This window comes from Phaseolus vulgaris, chromosome 7, assembly GCF_051622355.1.
Source record: "Phaseolus vulgaris cultivar YP4 chromosome 7, ASM5162235v1, whole genome shotgun sequence".
Classification (NCBI taxonomy): Eukaryota; Viridiplantae; Streptophyta; class Magnoliopsida; order Fabales; family Fabaceae; genus Phaseolus; species Phaseolus vulgaris.
The window spans coordinates 56,264,165-56,289,615 of record NC_143504.1 but is presented as its reverse complement, the minus strand read 5'-3'; the positions used below and the strand labels follow the sequence as shown (position 1 = coordinate 56,289,615).

The 25,451-nt window shown below is 33.7% G+C and overlaps 1 protein-coding gene across 7 annotated transcripts in view; it reads left to right on the top strand.

The window, feature by feature from the left end:
* Positions 1-21,753, top strand: part of LOC137830478 (uncharacterized) — a 32,971-nt gene extending 11,218 nt beyond the window's left edge. For 2 of the 7 annotated variants that reach the window (XM_068637848.2, XM_068637849.2), the window contains 20 exons: positions 1,611-1,697; positions 5,639-5,791; positions 6,386-6,481; positions 6,604-6,663; positions 6,753-6,874; positions 6,952-7,042; positions 7,775-7,879; positions 7,966-8,067; positions 8,144-8,196; positions 8,286-8,349; positions 9,149-9,283; positions 11,071-11,183; positions 11,285-11,378; positions 17,256-17,475; positions 18,028-18,158; positions 18,706-18,852; positions 19,358-19,486; positions 19,609-19,707; positions 20,593-20,631; positions 21,211-21,753. In XM_068637848.2, the coding sequence (XP_068493949.1) occupies positions 1,611-1,697; positions 5,639-5,791; positions 6,386-6,481; positions 6,604-6,663; positions 6,753-6,874; positions 6,952-7,042; positions 7,775-7,879; positions 7,966-8,067; positions 8,144-8,196; positions 8,286-8,349; positions 9,149-9,283; positions 11,071-11,183; positions 11,285-11,378; positions 17,256-17,475; positions 18,028-18,158; positions 18,706-18,852; positions 19,358-19,486; positions 19,609-19,707; positions 20,593-20,631; positions 21,211-21,348 (2,178 nt within the window). In that variant the 3' untranslated portion in view covers positions 21,349-21,753. The remainder of the gene's footprint in view (positions 1-1,610; positions 1,698-5,638; positions 5,792-6,385; positions 6,482-6,603; positions 6,664-6,752; positions 6,875-6,951; positions 7,043-7,774; positions 7,880-7,965; positions 8,068-8,143; positions 8,197-8,285; positions 8,350-9,148; positions 9,284-11,070; positions 11,184-11,284; positions 11,379-17,255; positions 17,476-18,027; positions 18,159-18,705; positions 18,853-19,357; positions 19,487-19,608; positions 19,708-20,592; positions 20,632-21,210) is intronic. The other 5 variants (XR_016522860.1, XR_016522859.1, XM_090304225.1 and 2 more) reach the window with 5 other exon arrangements.
* Positions 21,754-25,451: the final 3,698 nt, after the last annotated feature.

The window sequence follows — 25,451 nt, the reverse complement described above, 5'->3', positions numbered from 1 at the left end:
GTCACCAAGCTTCCACCCAAGAACATGGAAAATATATGGAGGTGGATCTCTAATCAGTATCTAATTGTCTACAACAATATACATCTCCATATTTAATTTCATCCTTCTATAACAACACTCCTCTTCATGGATTTACCTTCAAATATTGAAGGATTCTATTCACAACTAGTAAGTGTTGCTCTCTTGGATTCATGAAGTGATTGATCGCACTTGCAACATAAGTTATGTATGGTCTAGTGTGGACTAAGTAAATGAGCTTCCCTAGAAGCCTTTAATATTGGCCCTTGTTCACAACAAAGCTATCTTGATCACTCCCAATTCTAGTGTTTTGTTCTATAGGAGCTATAGTGGCTTTCAATTAATTTTCCCTATTTCTTTGAGAAGATCTAGAACATTTTTTCTTTGGAATATGAAGATGCCCTTTTCAAGTACGCAACTTTTATCCCATGGAAGTAATTCAATTTTCCAAAATCCTCTACTTGAACTGAGTCACAAGTCTTCTCTTTCAAGATCAGTTTCTCATGTTCATCATCCTTTGCAATAATTATGTCATCCACACAGACCAGGAGAAGAGTAAGTTTTTCTTTTAAGGAATACTTGATAAATAAGGTATCTCACCTTGGCTTTGTCAGTACCTAATGAAACATAGATTGAGTAAGTCTTCCAAACCAATCACGGGGTGACTACTAGGGTTTGTACAAGGATTTCTTCAGCCTGCATACTCTATCCCTTTCTTCAATAGACCCTTGCTTTTATAATAGAAATATTGACCTTGTCTCCTTCTCAAATTATCCAATATTCTGTTTTGGTGTCACTGACAACCATTTCAATTACCTTTTACACCAATGAGTTATATAATGATGAATTGACTGAGATTCATATACTGCCTGCCATTGTGAATCATAACCATGGTGATTTCTTCTATATTGCTAATGTGTCATGCAGTGATACCTACCTTTCAACTTTTGTGCAATGTTAATCTTGAAACCAATTTTTTGCAACAATTTCTTCTCCATCTCTCTCTATCACACCACTTATCGTATCACATACCTCTCTTCCTCCCTTGTGTAGGAATTGTTATAAATTCTTATTTCATAAATAATATTAAAATTATTTATTCTATTTATGAAGGTCTTATTTTGACTAGGGATTACTTTTATACTTATGTTGAAAAAACTAGAAATGTTTAATTTTAAGACTGAAACACAATGCTTTTATAATTAAGAGATTTTTTTCTTTGCTTTTTTATGTTGTGGATAAATTATGTTTATGGTTCAAGTGCTGTACTAAACTCTTCACCCACATTTTGCAAATTTGTTCATGTTTCTTGTTGCATCTTCTCTTCCCAGATTTAGATGTTGTCTGATTATTTTCCTTGTTGCTTTACCTTTGTATCTCTATTTCCTTTCCTGATCAAGATAAATAGGTATAGAGGAACTATTGCAACCTGGTTTTTCATGACTGCTGACATCCTAATCTCACTTTAATTTTGTTCACTTGAATTTGCACAATTAAGTTTTCCTAGAGTTCTTGGGATTCAATTTGTACTAGTATGTCTTGATTAATAAAGGCTTTTTCTTATCACATTCCCACCATGATTTATGCTGCAGTTATCTGAACTTGTGAATGCTGAAGGCTATAGTGAATGGATACACCTAGTAGCAGAGTTTACTCTAAAATCTTTGCATTCTTGGAAGGTATGCATCCACTATTTAACTTGTTCCTTAAAATGTCAGGAATTGTGTCAAATATGTTGGAAACAATTTCTGGTCAAATTGGATTAATGGCTAGGATATTTATATAGACAAATTCGTTTTTGGTGGCTTGTCATGAGCCTATGGAGTTAAATTTTCCGACTTTTTCTATTGAATTGAACTTAGTATGAATGATTGTAGAGATGCTGCCAAGTGCTTGATGAAGCATTTCCAATAAAATATATTAGTTTTCAACTTAGTACCAGAGTGGGTACTATCCTGCTATGTTTTCTCACTTATAGTCAAGTCTTTGGCATCGTTCGTTGTTGCTGTTCAGACTGCAATCTCAATTTCTTTGTTGTGAGGCAAATCCCTGAAATTTTGGAGGCCAAGGCCTCCATGTAAGTGTCATGTGTCATGCTCTAGTCACTATCAATTTGCTTGTATGAAAGTTTGGTTTCTTGATTTGGGATCTGAGGATTGTGAACCGCGGACAAAGTTTGATTTTTTGCTTTATTTTCTTTGTTATGAGATTAAAGAAAAATAATTTGTGTATTGATTGTATTATGTAGAATGATGGGAATCATTTCCCATCATATCGTACTACAACTAGAGCTACTACTAAATTAGGTTGAAATTGTTCATATTATTTCACTGCATAAAAGAACGTTTGCCACAAACATTGATGAGGAGAGAAGAAAAAAGAAAGTTATTAGGGGAGAGAACTAGGTGCAACGAACCAAGACAAGGGCATTAACATGGGCAAAAGACATCAACGAGACAAACAATGGTGATCTAGTGTGATTCTGGCATCAAGGAGGAGGCGCCTGGAACACACACGCCTGTTGAGGAGTTGATGGTAGTTTACGCGTGGCAACGAGTTGAAGAGCGTTTGGCCACATGATACAGGGTTGGGTTGTGCTCCTTGAGGTTTCGCTAACCCTAACTTAGATGTGCTGAAAAATTAGTGAATTAGTGCATAATTGGTGTGTGCGTGTCTATATATATATATATATATATATATATATATATAGATGACTGAAGTGTATCTCAAAGGGAAAGATTATAACATGTAAATACAACTTTATGTAAGTTGTACACTATTTGAGGAAGTGTGTTTAAGCCTAACTCATCCTCACAAAATCGACTTATACGGTGAGGTTTGCTCCCTCTTGTATATCTTAGAAGTAGTGGCCAAAGCTAAAGAAGAATTATTGACCTTGAAAAAACTTTTGAGCAACAATCCTTGACCTTAGCCTCACTGGTTTTAGTTAACCCTGTAGCTTGATGATTTAAAGAAGGGTGCATAGTGGCTAGTGGCTTGAAGATGTCATCGTTGACACTAGAGATTAAACTTTTATGTAGGGTTTCTTAATTAAGCCCCACAATGCAATTTGAAACATTTTCAAAATGTTGTAGGCATGGTTATCAAACTTGCGAGTTAACTCGTGAACTCGTCCGAGTTTTCGTTTCTATTCACCCTTTCCGAGTAAACTAGGAAGTAAACTCGGTTTTGGAGCAAACTCGGTAGAATCAAAAGCCAACTCGGTTGAACTCGAGAGTCTGCAACAGGGTTGGTGAGTCCAAAGGATATCTTTTCTTAAACCCAAAACTATCGCTTTCCTCTTGTTAGGGTTCAAACAAACACACCCCTTCCTCGCACTTGGGTTCGCATTGAGGTCACGTTAGTGGTCGTCAACGCCATATTTGTGGTTGTCTTCGTTTGTCGTTGCCGATTTTCGTTCATGGTCGTTGTTTGTGGTCGCCTCACCTATCTCTATTCGCGGTCATTGATTTGTGTTCGTGTTCGTGGATGCGGTCATCTCAGTTGGTGGTCACGTTATGGTTGTCAGTCTCGGTTTTGACCATTTGCATCACTAGCGCCGCCAATGAGTGGTCCTCGCCTTTGTTATGGAGTTGAAAGTAAAAGGTTGAATGTATTTCTAAAAAATATCTACAAATGTGATTACAATATAGGTTTATGACTATTTTTACAATCTAATTAAGGAAAGAAATAATAGGTAATTAAAGCTATAAAATCAAATCAAATCAAATCGCTAGAAGAATCAAATTTGTCCTAATAAATAGAAATAACGGAATCTGCACCAATTATGGAATAATTATCTCCTAATTATGCAACAAGAATGCTAATTGCCTAATTGTTATCACAATTTATTTATTGGAGTTTGGTTGGAAAACTCATCTCTATTTCATTTATTATGTACATGACATTTCTTTTATAGTCATAATAGTTTGTCAGTTCATACAATGTCTAGTACATACAGGGGTGGGGTGAGACTTTGAGAGAGTTATCTTAAGGTGTGTTGAGATAAGAAGGATAATAGTTAGTTGTGTCAGGGAATGCCTTTTGTGAAAGGATGAAATGTCTTCTATGTGCGGATGCTTGTGTTGAGTAGATAATTGTTAAAAAATACACTAAAGGGTCTTTTTCTACATTTTCTTTATCTTGTTTTGTCATTTCATTAGGGAGTATGTAACAAGTTTGTTCCGACCTATCGCATGGCATAATGGAAAGTAGAGTGCATGCTTTGGAGAAATGGGCCAGCGAATAGGGGAAGAAGATTGCAGACTTGAGAACAAACATGACTTTGGTAAAAGAAAGTATATCAAACATGAGAGAAATAAAGGAACTTCTCAGTGAACAAAGGGAGAAGATTGTAGACTTTAAAAGCATGTCAGGCATTACATAAATAACACAACTTCTTGAAATCAAGGAAAGAAACTGTCATATGAAGGAGAATAATCAATCAATGGTGACGAGAAAAGAGAAGAAGAGGACATTTATAGTAATGGATTGAGTAAAATGAGGAGGAATCACTTCATCCTTGGGTTCAAAGGGTGGAGTTGCCCATGTTTGAAGGGAATGAATGTTGGATAGAAAGGGTTTTTTTTTTTTTGAAGTTCGGAATGTCAAAGGATCGGCAAAGTTATTCCCAGCCTTCATTAGCATGGAAGGAAATGTAGGCAATGGGTTCAAATTCTGGCGACAAAAATCCAAGAACCCTTTTTGGGAAGATCTTGCAACGACATTACTAAGGATATTTGAATGCAATAGGAGAAGCACAATATTTGAGAGTTTGGCAGCAGTAAAAGAGGCTGGTAGTGTGGAAGATTTCATTCAAGAGTTCAAAATATTGGTGTCAAGCAAATCAAACATTCAAAATAAAAATTTGCCCTTATAGACAAACTTATATGCCTAACATGTTACAGCTATCAGCACAATATTACAACCCATATGTTGTTCTAAAACAAGAAGGTAACATGGCTTATTACTTATTCCCAAAGCATCCCAGATACATCCCATCTTCCATGCATCTAAGTTGAATTTGACAGTTGGAACTCATCCAGTAGAGCAAGAGCTGCCAAAGGAACTGCAGGGCCAAGTTTCTGTTTGTTTTCCAAGCCAGATTTTAGATCAAAGGAATATTTAGCATCATGATGAGCCAATGCAACTAGTGTTGGTGCAATGACTAGTGGGAGGTCCAAAAGTGGCTATATGGGAAGACATTTCCACCATACAAAACCAATTTCCGTAGTTCAGCCTTGAAGACGAGGTTGTTCCAGCAGCGGCGGGTAATGTCAGGTAGGGAAGTAATGAGAGGGTCTGGAAAAGGTATTATAGGCAGAAGTTTAAAAATAAAAGTAGTTAATAAGAAATTGCTGAATAATACAAAATGGGTCTCTGTATGTTTTATCTATCTTGTTTTGTCAATTCCTTAGAATGTACGTAATAGGTCCTCATATTGATCACTGGATGCAGTGGTTTGTATTCTGGGGGTAGGATTGCTGCCTTTTTTTAGCCTCAGTAGCATTCTTTATTCTTTTGTTGTGTTTTTGTAATCTTCAGAAAATACACTATAAATGACTGGATATTATTAAATATGAAAAGAAACTTCTATTGATACATATATGTTTCCTTTCAGTGGGCTGGAAGCAGTGTTTACTATCTTCTAAATTTATGGTCTAGATCAGTGACATCTGTGCGGTATCTCAAGGGTGATAAACCTAATCTGTTAGATGAATATGTCCCTAAAGTTATAGAAGGGTTTGTATCATCAAGGTTTGATTCATTGCAGGTCAGTTGCTTTAACACTCCGTATATACATGCATAAAAGTGTTGTTGTTAGAGATATTATTTGATCTTAGTAGTTAGAGAAATATGTACAGCTGATAATTAGGGATGTTGTCCATTATTAGCCTTTACTAGGTTTCCCTATATTGTACTTTGAATGTTATAAATAAAGGGTTCACATGTGTGATTAAACACAATTCATGAAGACAGGGAAACTCTACTGTATGAGAAAACTAGGTCTTCCTTTCCCCTTTTTTTCTTATTTTTTTCCCACCGACTGTCTTTCTCCACCGCGGTCTCACTATCCCTGAAGAGTTTTTGGATTCACCTCACCTATAACATGCTTGACTAATATGATATGCACGAAGGGGAGTGTAAAAGATATGATTTAATCTTCTCTAATTGGGAAAATATGTACATTTGATAATTAATGATATTCTCCATTATTAGGTTTCCCTATATTATACTTTGAATGATTATAAATACTAGATGTACATATGTGATTAAACGCACAATTCGCAACAACAGAGAAACTTTTCAGTTCTAAAGGGAAATATTTATTCCACATTTTAACTTCAAATCATCCATTTTTTTCCAGTCTGAACTATCAGATGAACTTGGTGAAAATCCTCTAGACAATGTTGAAGTGCTCCAAGATCAGCTTGAATTTTTTCCTTTCCTCTGTAGATTCCAGGTTCTTGCTTTTTCATGCTTCTAAAATTATATGAAGTTTTACTTGTTATATTGGAGTGAATGTTTTTAAGTGTTATTAATTATCTACATTTTTAGCATCTGTATTGATTCATTAAATTTCAGTATGAAAGTTGCAGTTCGTATCTGATGAAGATAGTGGAGCCCATCATGAAAAGCTATATGGTACTTTTAGTAGTTCTTCATGAAGTGATTAAGCTTTGTTAACTGTTTTTATATAATATTCTGATTTGGTTTTATATATTTTTGTGTAGAAGGAAGCAAATCTTCAAAGCCAAGTTGATAGTTTTGAACTCTCTATAACCGAATCCAAACTTGCTTGGTTCACACACATAGTTGCTGCAATTCTCAGAACAAAGCAGATTTCTAGTTGCAGGTAGTTGCTTTAACCAGTGAAGGAAAATAAGAACTTCTTCACAGTAAAGTGTTAAGTTGTCTTTTATTTCTATACAGCAGTGAAGAATCACATGAGACACTTGATGCGGAGATTTCAGCATGTGTGGTGCAGTTGCTTAATATTTCTGATAGTGGGTTTCACAGTAAGGTACCCTTTTTGTATCAATTTGAGGATAAGATTGTTATATCTTATAATATTAAAACGTCTGCATGGTCTGCTATGGATAAATTTTTTTCTTATTATTTTTTGTTCAATGTTTGAGTATTTATAAACTTTGACATCATCTTTGCATTTATTTGGCTGGTTCTGGTTTGTCATTTAAGATTTCGTACAATACCAGAAACACCACCTAACACAATATCTCTCTCTGCCAGCTCTTCACTACCCTGGCAGACTCTGGTGCCTCCAGAGGAAACTCTATAGGAAATCTGCTTAGTACGTATAACTGATTTAATAGGATTTGATCATCATGTAAGCCAGCTGTGCAGTGTCATTTAGAAACACGATTTTAGCCTAATTGTGTTTCTGTTATCTCTCTTTTAACAAGTGCTATCACAATCCTTTTTGATGATATCTTCTAAATTTTTCTGAGGTTTTCCTCTGCCCTTGTAGTTTGAAAAAATATCATAAATGTTAAGGGTAGAGCTATTTGGTGAAATCTGTCAATCTGATACATTTTGTTTTGATATTTTTGCCCTTGATTACTAAGGTTCTAGGTTAAGAATATGATTTATACCACAGTTACCTGCTTCTTAGTCGTGGACATTAAGATTCTTTCCTGTGTCTTTTGTGTGTTGATGCTAGCATGAGGTTGTAGTTGTGTTTTATTTTAAATAGCCATCCTTGTTGAATGCACTAAAGACTACTTATTAAATTCAGAGATATGGAGATGTGAGCAAGCAAAGACTTGATCGTGCTATACTAACTTTCTTTCAACATTTTAGAAAGTGTTGTTCTGGTCACCAGACTGTTTTTTCATCCAAGGTAGAAAATTGGTAGCTATTTTCGTTTGAATTTTTAAATATTATTAAGGTTAAGTCTGTAATTTTTCTTGACTGTAATTGGAGCAGTTATATACCCGGCTATCTGAACTTCTTGGACTCCATGATAATCTACTACTACTAAATGTTATTGTGGGAAAGATGATTACTAACCTTAAATGCTACACAAAGGTAATGACGAATTTTCAACATAATCCTTGCATTGCTGTTATTACTGAGCTCACAGAATGAGAGTTTCTATGTGCAGTGCAAAGAGGTTATCGATCATACCTTAAATCTCTTTCTGGAAATGACATCTGGGTTAGTTTGGTTCCGTCTCAAATACTTGAAGTCTTCATTATTTATAATTATATATTTTGATTGCTGTAATGAGGATTTCGTTTTTGCAGTTACATGTCAGGAAAACTGCTTCTTAAACTGGATAGTGTTAAACACATGATTTCAAACAAGAATGTGAGTTGCCTCTTAACCAATAAGGATGAGATGCACGTTTGACCTCCTTGTTGCCCTTTTGCTTTTGTCCTATATACTGTTTGAAATTATATAGTTATGTTAGGAAAAAGAAAAGGATAGAATACAAACTCTGACTATGATTTTGTCTATCATAATGTATTACAAAATACATTATAAAATAGAGCTAACATATATTTATATCTGCACTCAAATTCCTATTCCTATTTAACTATGTAAACAAAGCATGAAATATAATGCGCGAGTATGTGAAAGATTGTGATATAACTGCATAATCTGTAAGCTAACTATTTAATATTTATACTAATAGGCTATGAAGAAACTGTTCACTTGTAAGTTGATTGGATCACTATTATTTCATAAGACACATTTTTACTTAATTTCAACTTAGAACCCACCTTTTATGTGTGTGTGTAATTGAGTATAAAAAGGTGAAATAGGTGAAGTTTTTATTTTCTCCAAAACAGATACAAAAGTAACATAGAAAAATCAAATGTGCTTATTGGTACATTTAAATTGTGCAACTCCTGTGTATCTTACGAGGAAACTAGCTTGAAAGTATGTATTTTTGCCTAGTTTTGTATCCAGTGTTGTCTAGGATTTAACTGCACAATTTGTAGAAGCTGAAAATCAAATCTGTAATATTTTTAAAATCCAAGGGCAAAACGGAACCAGCCTAATAGTCTGGAGTAATTGACTTGATATTTTGATTCTGTATATATGCTTACTTGTTTGAATCAGCTGATTTCTAAGGCCAAATTTTTCTTGTTTTTTTTTTCAGAGGGATCTATTCCCTTTCATTGAAAATTGGGAATGTTTCAGCAGCAGAACAACCCTGTACTATACTATTGGCATGTTGTTATTCTTGGAAGATAGCCCCCTCAAATTTAAATCTATGATGGAACCTTTCTCACAGGTTGGTAGCTTTAAATTGCCACTGACCCATAATGGCAACAATTATTCCGACATAATGATCTTTAAGAATTGGTCTTGCACAGTATTTGTAGCAAGCATATACTTGGAAGGTAGATTTTTCTTTAGAGTCCTTGTAATAGAAATAGGTACTGAGAGTGTATACTAACTCAAGCCAAGAATCAAAATTTCTTTACAAGAACATAGAGAGAACTTTTCTCACAAAGAATAGAGTTTCTATATCAAATGAGTTAAAACTTATCACAAAAGTCAACAAATGCCTATTTATAGTATGGACCTAAGATTACTAGGCCCATCCAACAAGAATCTAACAAGACTAATGACAATTAATGCCTCTCATAATATTAGGGTAGAATACATCAAATATATATACAAGATTGGGGAACTAATTCTGGAAATATAATGATAACACTTAATGTAATCAGATCCCTATGATTCATGGATATTTACATTATAAACTTTAATTATAATATGCCAAATATGGAATGATAAAATATGATTGTTGACACACCCCATCTAGCTAGTGAATATGCATTTTCCATTTGTCACAAGGCCCGCAAGGTTGTCTTAAGAGGACACATGCGGAATATAGATTTGACCACTATCTAATTTTCCTTTGATAAAATGCCGATCAATTTCAATTTGTTTGGTGCTATCATGTTGCACTTTTCTCTTCCAAGATGATTTTCAGCCATAGTAGTTCACAAATCCCTTGGACTCTATTTCAACACGGAATCTGTTTTTGTTTTATGTCATTCAATGTCTCGGATAGAGATGTAGGTGTTGTAGTAATGTTTGGCCATAAGGAAGGCTTTATGAATGAGTGAGAAGTGTATTGTGGCTTGGTGGTACATTTTTTAGTCTCTTTCTAGGGGCAATTGGAATGTCTAGATCCTTGTAGGTTGGTGTCAAACTAGATTCAGGTTCTTGTGCAATTGAGAAATCAAAGATTGATTCACTAGTGATTACAAGATTAAGAAAAACACTTTCCTCATGTAATGTTGGATTGGATTCATGCACAATGGCATATTTTGGAATGGCCTTTGTCTTCCTTATATAACAAGTTTTTTCTCAAATCTTACATCATCCCCATCTTGAGTGGATTTAGTGGATTGAACTTCTTTCTCAGAATCTACTTTTTTTCTTGTCCAAGTATAAAACTAAGAGGCAGCAAAGGAGAGTCATCTTCCTTTATTATAGTCTCCCCTTGAAGATGATCTGGGTGAAAGTAACTTTGTTGCTAAGTATCGTTTTTGGATGTTGGGTGATAGCATTTATATCCCTTTTGTGTTGGTAAGTATCCTACAAAGACACATTTTAAGGCTCTAGGATCAAGTTTATTTGATGTAGTCACATTAGGATAGAAAGAAGACATAACCTCCATAAAACATTTTGAGGCTAGAACTGTAGAAGGTAGTCAATTAGTTAGATAATATGGAGTAAGATCATCTTCTCCCCAAAAAGATTTAGGAACCTCGTATTGAAAAAGATGTTGACATTTGTGGATAAATACTTACAATTCAATTAAATCCTTAAACTCCACATTGTCTAGTTAGTCCTTTCAACCATAGTTGATTATCTAGTTAAGAAGGTCATGTCTTCATGAGATTCTTTTGTGACAAGTGATGCTTGTCAGACCTCAATTAAATTGGGCCTAACATGTTATACAATTTACCATAAAGTATTGTCAATATTTAATTATTATAGATAGGTCCTACTGATTATTAAACATTCTAATTGATTCATTATTTTTTGTTTTTAAATTCTAAGGTTTTGGATACATTGGAATCAACTCCTGATGCTTTGTTCCAATCAGATGGTGTAAAATTTGCATTCATTGGGTTGATGCGGGACCTTCGTGGAATAGCAATGGCTACTAATAGGTTCGTAATCAAAACATCGAAACTTTGTTATGTTAACAAAGGACTTGTTATTTGTTAACAATGTTAGTGTATTTTGATTGTGCTTAATTGCTTGTTAACAGTCGTAGAACATATGGGTTCCTTTTTGATTGGCTTTATCCTGCCCACATGCCTCTTCTTTTGAAAGGCATTACACATTATGCTGATATTCCAGAGGTCAGCTTCATTCTTTCCATTTAAATGTTTTTTTGTATACAATTGAAGGAAGAATTGTATATTCTAATTTTGCTTTGAAATTGAAGGAATAATTATTTTTGCTATGCTATTCGACAGACAATACTCTATGATGGTGAATCTTAATGGCAATACTTGGAAAAATTAACTAGTAAAATAACAATATTAAGATGGAAGTGTGGCTAGACAAGAAAATACATGATCATGATTGATTATATGTATGAGTAGATACAGGTGTGACACATATTGAGGATAAGATGGTAGAAAATTGGTTTTGGTGGTTTTATTACTTGTGAAGGTTATTGGAAACATAGGTGAGAGTAGATTGAATGGGCTTTAGTCCTATGAAAAGAAGTAACCTCTAGCATTGATAGTGATTGAGCTTCAAATGGTGTAGTTTGAGTAGGACCTTCAGAGGATGTTACTGGTAGCATAAGACTTCCCATACCAGTGGTAGACCTTGGTATATTAGACTAATTAGTAATAATCAACAAAAGAAAATTACAAATCAACACTGTTATCACGCAACCACCACATCCACCCAATTTTTATTTTTTTTTATCAACAAAGAATGAAATTAAATTAAGAGGGATACAAAAGGGGTATCCCAACCCTTTTACATAAACCAAACCACATTAAGAATCTCCAAGAGTAAAGAGATGAACAAATACCCCAGAAGCAATAGATAGATAATGTTTGTTGCATAAGCTAGACATCCTATTCCAGCTAGCACCGTGCTCTTATTGGAATGCTATAAGCAATGCAAACTGCAACTACAAAACCATCAAAATACATAAAAATATTGGTTATCTCCACCACCTCGTTGACATTCCTTCTACCTAGCATGCAGTGGCACGATTGTAGCTCTTGTCACAGAATTAAACACTTCAATGCAGCATCTTCCATTCGCTCCTTTTTGGACTTTGGCTTCCCCCTGTTTGCTCCTTTAAGGTCACTTTTATCAGAAACCAACTTCCTACTTGCCACCAACACCTCCAAGCAACTATAAATCCAATATAGGCTGTAGTCTTAAAACTCTTGGCTCCTGAAAGTCCTACTTATAACTTCTAATGCAAAGCATTGGATTAAGAATCCAGTGTACGAAAGAATAAGTAAAGGAATGCACCTTGTGCTTCATTCAAAGCTAGGATTTGAGTGTAGCCTTCTGAAACACCTCCTCCGCATCTACTAACCCTGTTTTGAATACAATCAGGTTCCTTTGGTCCCAGATACACCTAATAACAGATGCCCAAACACCTTTCCATACCAGGTTTTGCTTCTTGTTAGCATTGCTCAGATAAAAACTCATAAAATGAAAATTTAAATCATTTTGTTGAATAAAAGAGATACCTATCCATTTGAAGCACAAAGACCATACCCATTGTGCGAATTTACACTCCAAGAAGATATGTTGACAAGACTCCTCCTTAAGCTGACACATTGCACATATCGTAGATTCCATCATCACCCCTTTCCTACTCAAACTCACCCTTGTTGGGATTCTATCCAGCAGTACACTCCAAGCTGTCACGATCACATTTGGGAATGCCTTAGTCTTCCAAAGGAGATTAAACACATCGGATTGGGTTCCACGAGACTGCTTGGCAAGGCACTCATAAGCAGAATTCATAGAAAAAAGGTCTGGTTCTTCTTTCCCCCACACCTGCACATCCATGTCATTCCTTCTCGTTAGTGCCCCTGATAGCAGTGTAAAGAGGTTTGCTTCCAGTGAAAATTCCCATTCAAATCTGGCACGCCAACTTCACCCACTGTTTGCCCCTGGTTTAAGGATAAAGAGAACAGTCTAGGAAACAAGGATTTGAGATCAGAGCTCCCAACCCACACCGCCTCCCAGAACTTTACTTTGTCTCCACACCCTAGTTTCCAGCTTAGTTGTTCTTGAAGCCATCCTTTTCCTCCTCCCTCCTTGCACACTTTATAGAGATATTTTCATCACCAAGATTGGAGTTTGACCAGTGTATGGACGCTTCCAAGCTCCAACCCATACTTTGAGTCCAATAACTCCTTCCACCTTCCCTCCTCTTGAGAGATACAACGCCATCTCCATTTAGCTAGGAGAGCATGGTTTAACTTTCGTATTTCTCTTAAACCCAATTCTCCCTCCTCTTTAGGTTTGCACACATCTTCCCAACTAACCCAGCAAATTGGCTTGCTTTCTTTCCCCCAACCCCACAAGAATCTCCTTTGGATAGAGGTAATCCTCTTACAGACTGAGTTAGGGGCTTTGAAAAGGGAGAGATATGACAAAGTTGATAAGACAAATTCTCCCTGCCATGGATAAAAATCTCTCTTTCCACACACTGAACTTTGCTTTTAACTTGTTAACAACCGGATCCCATAATTGCTTCTTCCTGGGTTACCTCCCACTTCAAGACCTAGATATTTAAACGGTACTCCCATTTGTTTGCAGTTCAACGTCTTTGTATAACATGCTACATCACTACTTTGAACATTGATGCCTGCAAGCTTTGACTTATGGAAGTTGATCTTCAACCCTGAGGCTAATTCAAACCCCCTTAGGATGATGGCCTTCAAGGTTACCACGTTGTTGAAGGAGTCTTCACATAGAAAAATAGTGTCATCCGCAAACTGGAGGATGCACACCTCAATCACCTTCCTTCCAAACTTGAGGCCCGTCAACAAAGTGGTTTTGCTAGCACTTCTAACTATCCCAACAACGCCTTCAGCTACAACTAGGAAAAGGAAGGGTGCAAGTGGGTCTCCTTGCCTTAACCCTCTAGTCGACTTGAATTCCTCCGTAGGGCTCCCATTGACTAACACAAACACGGATTCCAGACATCCTTTAATCCATGCGATCCAGAGGTTGTGAAACCCCATCCTGGATAGCATATCATATAAGAACGCCCATCTAACCGAGTCATATGCTTTTTCAAAGTCCACCTTCAGGCACAACCCTCTTCTCCCACTTCTCCTTAAATCCTCAACAATTTCATTGGCCATAAGAACATTGTCTAAGATCTCTCTTCCTTTCACAAAGGCTGATTGACATTCATTTATCAAAGAGGGCAACACCTTCTTCATTCTACTAGCTAAAACCTTCGAAATAATCTTGTACATAGCTCCAAGTAATGAAATGGGTCTATATTGCTCGAGCTTGGATGGGTCCCTAACTTTAGGAACCAAAGCTATGAAAGAGGCGTTATAGCCTTTCGGGATACTTCCCATCTCATGAAACAGGGACAGTGCTGCCACAAAATCTTCTTTTAGCAACTCCCAATTCTTTTTGATGAAGTTGAAGTTATAACCATCTGGGCTCGGACTTTTTGTACCTTCACACTGCCACACTGCATCCCTAATCTCTTTCTCAGAGAAAAATGCTAGGAGACCCCGTTATCAGTTGGAGATAGCGACTTGAATTCAACTTCATCCAGTCTTACCCCTAAATCTTTCGTTGCTTTGAATCTAGCTTCGAAAAGCTTCTTTGCTTCTGAACGGACAGTGCTTGGTTCCTAACACCAATGGTCCCCCCTACCTGGACACCCTTCACTTTGTTTCTGAGCCTTCTCCATCTCAAGGAGGAATGAAAGAACCTAGTACAGGAATTACCATTCTTGAACCAGTTAGCTCTCGCCTTCTGGCAACTGAGACATTCAATTTTCTTATCATTCTCTTTCAGGCGACTAACCAACTCCAATCTTTTCAATCTATCGTTTTCCACTAAACCCCCCGAGCAATCTTGGCAATCTAGAGCCTCCACATCCTGTAATATCCTCCTCTTGGTAGAGTCAAGGTTGCCAAAAACATCCCTGTTCCAAGACTTCAGATCTGATTTGAGGAGTTTTAGCTTTTCTTTAATCTTCGTCAAGCCATACCCCTGTACCGAGTAGGACCGCCATTTGTCTTGCCCCATCCTGTTGAAACCTCTCTCCTGGAACCAAGCATCAATGGTTTTGAAGGGTTTGGGACCCCAGTCTTTCTCTACAAACTTAACCACCATAGCACAGTGGTCTGTCACTTCCCTTCTTAAAACATATTACTTACTCATGGGCCAAAGCTGCAACCACTCTTCATTTACAAACACTCTATTAATTCTACTCTTTGTTGTTCCGTCAAGTTTAAACCACGGAAACTTCTTACCTACTAGAGGTAACTCTAGTAGAAAGATGGAGTCAATGAAACTATTAAAGCCAATTAACTCACTTGTTTGCTCTCCCCTACCTCTAACGCCTTTCCTTTCACTTCTGCTTCTTTCCGCGTTGAAATCCCCACAAAAGCACCAAGTTGGTTCATGGCGAGCCATTTTTACTTTAGTAAGGTCCTCCCACAAACTCTTTTTACCATTCAGCGTGCATGGAGAGTAGACGTTTACCACCACACACCTAGAGGATGATTTTATGTAATGGCCAAAGATGATAATAAAGCCTGTTCCCATCAAATGATTTTTGTATTCAAAGCCTTCTTTATTCCACATAGACAACAAGCTTCCACTTCCTTCGTCTGCTTTGTTATGCATCCACCCCAATGAAGTGCAAAAAAACAGTACAATCTCGTGACATGCTCTTGGTGTGCTTTTTGTCTTCAACGAAGAGCTTTTGCTTTTGCAAATTATAAGCAAGGCGATAAGGAGATGATGTTTTCATTTAAAAGAATGGAAAATTAAAATGCAAAACATTTCACTTGAAACCAAGGTCGAAGACAAGGTTGTGTTAGAGAAGAGGCGGCAAAGGCAAATGACATAGACAAACACTGGAGGCAATTGATGTGAAGGCAAACAACAGAGGTGAGAGGGATGACAAATAACAAAGGCGAATGGTGAAAGACAATGACAGTGGTGTGAAGGCTAGGGTTGATACGAAGGAGATACACAACAACATTGTTTAGGTTTGTTTGTCTAATGTCAAGGTTGAGATGTGACAAAGGTGAATGACGCAATTGAACAACAAGTCGAGAATGCTAGTGTTGATACAAAGAAGACACATTGCCACGAGAGTGTTTAGGTTTGTTTGTCTAATGTTAGGGTTGAGATGCAGTGAAGGTGAACACTAGATGTGAATGATGGAGACGAAACTGAAGAAGATTTACCACCGCCACGAGAGTTAGGTTTGTCTAAGGTTATACTATCTATGAGTGGGTGTGTGAGATAAGTATAAGAGTGGGTCTCAGGTCACCTATACTAAAACTGTCACCCAACCCATTTAAGAGTGGATCAGTTTGGGTTGAGTCGGGTTTGACTCAATCATAAATTAAACCCAACCCAATCTAATTGGGTTGGATTGGGTCATCGGGTAACCTCACCCAATGAACTCCCCTATGTAGGAGTGGTAAACTAGGAAAGGCAAAGAAAAAGGAAAATAAGAAAGAAAAGAATCAACAATTGTCCATTTAAAACTAATAAATTTATCACAATAAAAAGCTAGTTTCTTAGAGTGGGAGACATGATTTGAGTCAACGTGTTTTCCTTTCAAATCTTAGCTTTAGCAAACTAGTTTCACATTTTTCTTTCTAATTTTGGAATTATTTTTTTGCTTTAAATCTTTCTGACATATACTTTCATTGATAGTGATTCTTTTATATTTTTTAAATTGATGCTTTTTACTTTAAAGCTAAGCTATATATTGTATTGTATTGTATTTTCGATATTGAAATTGTATGTATGCTTGAGAGCTAAGACCTGTGACTTTTTGTTTCAAACTGTCTAAAAATTTGACAGTAATGGTTGTCTTGCTATGTTGCTGAAAATAAGGTATTATATATAATTAATATCTAGTTTATAATGTACATCTTCCGATCAATGTTACATATTCACCTCCACTACTTAATAGAGAAACTTATCATTGTCACATCAAAGGGATGCTTGATTTAAAAAATACGATGCAGGTAACAACTCCACTATTGAAATTCATGTCTGAACTAGTACTGAACAAGTCCCAGCGATTGAATTTTGAATATTCTTCTCCCAACGGGATACTACTTTTCCGAGAAGTTAGTAAATTGATTGTTGCTTATGGATCGAGGATTTTACCACTCCCTAACAAAGCAGACATGTACACTTCCAAATACAAGGGGATATCAATTTGTTTGATAATTCTTACACGTGGTACGCTTCTATTCTGGAATCTTAATATAGCTGACTGTCTATCGTATTTTCTGTTGGCATGTAGGATGTAGTGGAAGGGACTTCTCTATTGGGAGCATGAAGTAATTTAGGTTTAGATCTAGGTAACATTTGTCATTTGATTAAATGCCACATGTGAAAAATACATTTTAGTGCCACCAGCTTCCAAGCTGCCTTTCTCTACTATCCTATTACATTCTAAATGTAATATTTTTTCAAGTTTCTCTCGGTTAAATGATTGTTTAATTACCCCTATTATTAATTTTATCACACTTTATGTGTAGTTTTATATTGGCAGTATGAAATTTATTTGTAAGTATGTTTGAATTGTTAAAGGTGATAGAAGTGAAAGTATAAATTCTTACTTTTTTTTAATTATTTTAGAGGTTGGTTTCACAATAATTGATTATTACTTCTGTATTGTCTTATTGGTCTGTGAAGCAAAAAAATATTAAGTGAACATATTATGTAATAGTATCATCATATATTTACATTCCCAATGGGTTTATTATGTTATTTTCCTTTCTCTGGCAGCAATATCTGGGAGCTTTGTGAACTTTGGTATTTTTGAACTTTATGGTGATAGAGCGCTTGTTGATGCTCTTGATATCATTGTTAAGATGATATTATCAATTCCTTTGGCTGATATATTTGCATTTCGGAAGGTACTACTCTACATTTACTCTATGTTCTCTAATATGTTGGTTAACGATAGAAGTGCTTTCCTCTGGTTAATCCAACTTGTGTGTTGTAATTATTATATATCTGTAAAATTTATTAGGCTTACATAGTTGGTAAACCTTACATCTAATATTTCCTTTTGTCTACGCGAGAGTTTAATTTTTAATTATTTTGGTAATGATTATGCAAACAAATTTGAATTACTCTTTGGTTTGCTTGTTTTCTTAAACTGATATTAATTAATTTGTATATAAGTGTTTGATCAATCTTTTAAATGTATATTTTTGTTTGGTTTGTGCTTTTTTTCCTTGTTAACACAGGTTGCTCAGTCCTGATGTTTACAGTTTTGTTTCTGGAATATAGCTAAAAGAACTAAAAATTAATGACGGCTGAGTTTGACTTAAAAAGTACAGTCATTGATAGAGTTCTTTCTGATGTTATGTCCTGATCACTGCGTATTGAATCTATAGCTTCTGGTGATTTTGAAAATATCAATACAAACTTATTGTTTTCTTGTGGTCTGTTTTCCAGGTTGCAGCAGCTTACTTTGCATTCTTGGATTCTCTCTTCAGTTGTCATTTGTCATTTGTTTTGAGTTTGGATAAAACTACATTTATGCTTGTTGTTGGATCTCTTGAATCAGGACTAAAAGATTTGAGTGAGAAAATATCATCACAGGTCTGTAAAAGCTCGGCACATTTTTAGTTGTGATAATTCAATTAATTTTTTTTCGGCTCAGCAGAGAAAGATATTATATTATATAATAGTGGTACCAGAGGTGCTTAAAAGTGTTACATACATATGACCAAAAAGTAATTAAACAATGATATCTGGTTATAGTGGATTTATATGCAATGTCATGGTATATAAATAAACTTTAAACCAGACTCCCACATAAAACATCTCCATGGCCTATATTCATCAATAACTACATCTAACTACACCACTCCATCATGTTCCTTTTTTCCCCTGTTTTACATACCAAAATAATTACCCAAGGTAAAAAAGGTGGACGTTGATTACCCAATATAATTCAATTTATGTTATTTACTGGTATTAAATACAAGTTTGGTTTATAATCTAAATAACATTTGCATATGCTCATGCATTGATAACTAAGGACAATTTCTTACTTCGATGGTATTTTTGTAATTACTAACTCTAATGTTCCTTTTGTATATAGTGCACCAATGCTATTGACAACTTGGCTACGTTTTATTTCACCCATGTCATTGTTGGAGAGTTGGCTACCTCACCCGCTGCTCTTAATGCATCTGGACTCATTTCTGACTGTGCTGAGCTTTTCTCTAGAGTATGTTTGTATTTAGCTTACTTTTTTTTTTACTATAGCTTGAACCAATGTGCTTACTCTATTGATATTTTCTCTAATATAAGTATGTCTTAATCTTTCAAACGTTTTAAAATTTTCCTTAGATATTGAGAACTCTATTTGAAGTTGTTATATTTGAAGACCGTGGCAATCAGTGGACTCTTAGCCGTGCAATTCTGAGCATGATGCTGATCAGTGAAGAGGTGATTATTTGATTATCTGATTGCTACATAATTCACTTGAATGTTCTTTATTCACACTGTTTCAGAAGATATAAATTTGCATGGTTGTTCATGCTAGTCAGAACACTTAATGTCTTCACAGTTTTTTAAATGATTGTTTCAAAAACTAGGTGCTGAAATAGATATTAAAGCTTGTGGCCTGTTATTTTAACATTGGTTTTAAGATATTCAATTTTCTTGGATGCTTGAACAGAACATGACAATGCATGAATTTTATAAGAGGCATTCTGTTTTAATCCGGAAATGTAGGTTTCCAAATGATTTCCGCATTGTTGGCTGTTCCATGTTGAATATACGTATCATTTCATAATATCAGTATTTTATTTGCTGCCTATTAACGTTCAAGGAGTTTCAGAGAAGTGAAACTTGATTTTATTACAAGAACAGAAGAATGATTACCACACACATGTAGATATATATAGCAGGGAAGGAAAACTAACTCCTAACAGCTAACTGTCATCACACATTGAGTATTGTGATGTAGGGATAAACAGTTGAGAAGGGAAATTAACTCCTAACCAAATTCTAACTATCTGACACTGACAAGAAGTAAATTTGTATCTTCTAATACTGAGTAGTACAGTAGCACATACACTTGCACCACATAAGGATTTTCATGGTATTGGAAGAATTACCACTAGAAAGCATAAAAAAATTTATTATAAGGTTGATGTTAATATCGGTGATACTTCCTTTGTTTTTATTACTTGTACGACACAATAACATGTCTAACTCATCCATCTAATATTCTATGGAGCATTCTTCTTATACATCCTTCCACCATATCTGAGTCTTGTAATTTCTTCAATATAAACAAGCATATTGACTTAATTATTTTTGTTGCAGATGTTCACAAATGTGAAGGCTCAAATTTTGGCTTCCCATGTAAGTCCAAATTGTGGCACATCTTGTTATTTAATTTAACAGTATATCAAGCTTCCCTCTATTGGTATTCTTGGCATGCGTTGGTTAATATGGGCATAAATATAATTTTTCTTGTTGTTATTATCATTGCAATATGATATTAAATAAATGTATTAGTAACATTTATTGTTATCATCTTTACCATATTGCATACAACATTGGGTAGATAGTGTAAACAAAATAATTACTTTGCTAAAGTAAGGGTAAAGATGTGCTACAAAAGTATAACTGTAACATACTTGAACAAATTATGTGTAAACTACATGATAACTAGAGCAACATAGTTAAATAACATAGTAAAATGATTATGTACAATACTAAAATAGCTAAAGTCTAGTAGTACATGATTACGACATAAGTTCAAACTAAACCAAATAAATAAGTTTCTTTCAGCTACTGAACATGAAGTTTAAGATTTGTAAACAAAAGCAACTAAACGTTAAGATTAGCCAAAGTTAAGATTACGTATTCTATTTGCAATAGAAGTAGCAATAATTTCATGCCTTAAAAAATCTTAATTTTCCTTGAATCGTTTTGCAGCCGCCAGACCAACACCAGCGGCTTTCTTTGTGTTTTGACAAGCTTATGACAGATGTGACTCTCAGCTTGGATGGAAAAAATAGGGATAAATTCTCTCAGAACCTCACCAGGTTCAAGACTGAGTTTTGTTCCAAATAGCATTTGTTTGCCACAATAATTTTTGCCAGCCCCGAAACCATATCGTATTTGCTTTGCTCTTATACTTTTAGGATCATGTACATTTACCATTATTCCTTTTTGTTCTCTCGGGAGGTAGATGAATTTTTTTCTTCATTTTTTTGGGTCGGGAGATTTTTTTTATGAAAGGTCTGATCACATATTACCCTAGTTGAACTGGTATTTTGAAAGGGATAGAATATAGCAATTCCTAGTTGCACTGCTATTTTGAGATGAACTGAGGCCAAGATGCCCTGCATCAAACCATTTATCTTTCCCCTTTTAAACTAGCTCAAATATTGGTAAATTCAAAGGGTATTTGTAAATTTTAGGTACTTCATTCACTTCTAGTGCTTACAATATATGATAAAATTTGTTAATACTTCATCATTGTCTCCTTTTTTATTTCTTCCTTCTAAAAAACTATTTATGTTATACAGTTTCGAAGAATCATTAGTATTCTCTTCACGTATATCCTATTTAATAATTGCTATAATATTTTAGTATAAATAATGAAATATTGAATTAGTGTATTGTATCTAAATAGAATAATGTTTTATATATTCTAAATAGTTTTGTAATGATTTTTACCTTAAACATCAATGAATATGAAAGAGAGGTAGTTCACTTTAGATTACTACTTTTATTTAAATAAGTAAATAAATTATTAATTATGAAAATTAGTTTTAAGATTTATTTCAAATGTTCTATATAATTTTATATTATTATTATCTATCGTCAATATGATAACTGTTGATTTTTTATAGTAAATGTTTTCAATGTTTCTAAAGCTACTAACTTACCATCTCATAATTAATATCTTATTTTAAAATTAGTTTTAAATGTGTAAATATTTACAAAATATACTTATTATATTCTGTTTGGTATCTGTTGGCATATTTCTTTATTAGTTGTGACAAATAGAATGTCACATGTTGAGGTAACGCAATGTTTCATTTGTTTCTGCTACCTCATTTTCCATGGACACCTCATGAGGTAGTTAAAAGATCATATTTATTTCTGCTTCCTTTGTTGTCGTTGCCCTACAATTTTGTCACCTCCTTGTCATCTTCCTGTGGTTGTCACCTTGTTCTTGTCATCCTCTTGTGGTTGTTGTCTCCTTCCCGTTTCCACCTCCTTGCTTTTGTTGCCACTCTTGTCTATGTTTTGTCTATGTATGATGTCATGGATGAACTTAAAAAAGAGTGTTCTGAATTGGACAATAGAGATACTTCTAGTATAATTTAGAAGTTCTTTTTTTTTCATTAAGTTCTTTTTTTATTGTGTAATCCAAAGTTAAAAAATGATTGACTTCTGGATTGATCAATCTAGAAACTATTTTTTCATGAAAAATATAGCTTTCATATTATACAATTCAAAAGTAAAAGATATACAATTCCAGATTTGATTACAATGTCTAGATTGTACAACCTAGAATATAATTTCATATTTTGTTTCAATGTTTGGATTACAATCCTAGATCCAGTTTCATATTTAGGAAGGAAGGATATTCATGGAGAATTTGCTTTATTTTAGATTATGATATTTGGAAATCTTTTAGGTTAAACAATCTAAAATATTCATTCTAAATTTTGTGTTATTAATTGTAATTTTCAAAAGTTAAACACTTTTTCATAAAGGAAGAGATGTTGAATTGCACTATTTCGAAAAATTACTCTATTGAAACTTTTTGGATTATGTAATCCAATTTTATTTTTTTTAATTCTAGCTAAGCTCATTTGTAAAGTTTGAGGTTCTTTCAAAAGGTGATTCATGACTTTCTTACAATATGAAGGTCAATTGACAAAATTTTGGATAGTTTAATTTAAAAGTTAGTTATGGATCACCTACTCCACAAAGGGATTTATGACTTTTAAAATATATTTTGACAATTCTGTGTGTTATCGATTATGAAATCCAACAGTTTTTATTGCACTTTTAGATCCAAAATGTAAACATTTGTTTGAAATGTAATGAATTTATGTGATATATCTAGAATGAATAATCAATTGTAAATATCGTGCCAAATTAATATGTTGATTGATATTAAAAAATAATGATAATATAAAATTTAGTTCAACGACATAATAATTAATTAATAGAATTTGGACTGAAGCTTTTATAATGGAAAAGATAAATACTATATTTTGTTATCTTAGCATAAAATTCATGAAAGTTTCTATAGTAATATATAAATTAATAATTATCATTTATAATTTTATATTATTGAAAAAATGTTTAACGTCTTACGTGTAAATATATTCTCTATAGTTTTCTGTATCATGCAAAAATATGAATAGTTTATATGTATCTTGAAATTTATATGGTTATGGTGGAATTTCGACTATCTAAATATTATAAGGTTTCATTCCTGAAAATTGATAGTAATTAAATAATTTAATTTTAATTGAAACCGAATGTAATCTTTAAAATTTTAATAATAGATTATAAACTGAAAAAACTATTAAAAGAAAAATTAATTATACTCAAATTCTCTTAAATTATACTTACTGTCATTTTCATTCTTTCTAATTTTAGAACAAACATTCATCTTCTTATATTTTTAATAATATAAGAATTAAAGTAGTATGTTAATTCTAAAAGGGTTTGAATAGAGTTACTAAACATTTTGGCAAACCTTGTTAGAAAACAAATAAAATAATAAATGATCTAAAGATTATTATCTTGGCGTTTAATAAAACATTTTTACAAAGATCTTTTCACAGAACTTATGTGAAAAGGATTATGAGGGATAGTCTGCAAGTGTAATAAAAGGCATATAAACCTTCATTTTTATATTCATCACTCTAATAGCATAAAATCTAAAAAATTAATTTTTTATTATTATTGATATTATTATTTAATAGATTTATTTTAATTATTATTAAACTTGTAATTTATTTTTATATTTTTATAATTTATTATTATTTTTGTAATATATATATATATAATGTTATTTTATATATATAAAGTTAAGGGTAATTTTGACATTTTAGTAATGTTATTTAAACTTTTTGTTGGTTTCGTTGCTTTTTCTTCGCTACACATCAAAGATTGTTTTTTCTGCTCTCCCACAACCAATCACTTTTCTTTCCTCACCATTACGTAGATACAAACACATATTTTATTTGTTTTTCAATCCGGGTGAATAGTATTCACTTGGATGCAAAGAGGCCCTAAATGACATAACAAACACCAAGTATTTTTTTTAGAAGTCACTTTTGGTTCTACCAAATATGACTTACAAACAAAATAGTTTGAGTAATAAAATGATTAATACAATAAAGAATTTAAAACATACTAACTTCAATAAATTTAGGATTTACAAGTATATACATTTGTTGTGTATTTCTTCTTTCTCCCTTATGTCTTTTGAGTTTTTTCATTAAATTTAAGTAAATTGGCTCAACATCTCAAAGTCCTTTCAAGAAGCTTTATTTAGAATAATTTAATTCAAAGAAATTTGTGCTTTGCTTTTATGTAAAATTGAAAAAAAACTGAAGTTTTGTTTTTAAGTTCTATTCACCCCTCTCTCAAACTCATCCTACTTTCTCAACACAAAATACAATAATTACATAAATATCACATATGCTCAAATAAGAATAAAGAATTATAAAGAATGATGAATATAAATTACACAAGCCCATATGATGTTAGTTAGTCATGGTAGAGTGTATATAGGCTAACTACAACATAACTAACTACAAAACTGAAAAACAAAAATCCTAATTGACTAAATATAATAGCTATCTAAATAACAACAATTACCAAATGTTAACCTTTAAAAGATAGGTGCATACCATCATACATAGTCTATTAGATGCTTCAACTAGACTCATATCATTAAAAAATCCAACAAAGTAAGACAACACAAGGCATTGTCAACACATCTATTATTTAATACAAAGAATGAAAGAGTTGATTGAATGGTGCAACAATGGAAAAGTGAAAGAGTTTATTGTGAATCATAAGAAACTAATTCTTGTGATTTCTTCAACAAAGTAGCTTCATTGATAATGATTAGTAGTGAACATCTTCATTGTAATTTTCAAAATGTAACAATGAAATTTATAGTTCCCTCTTGA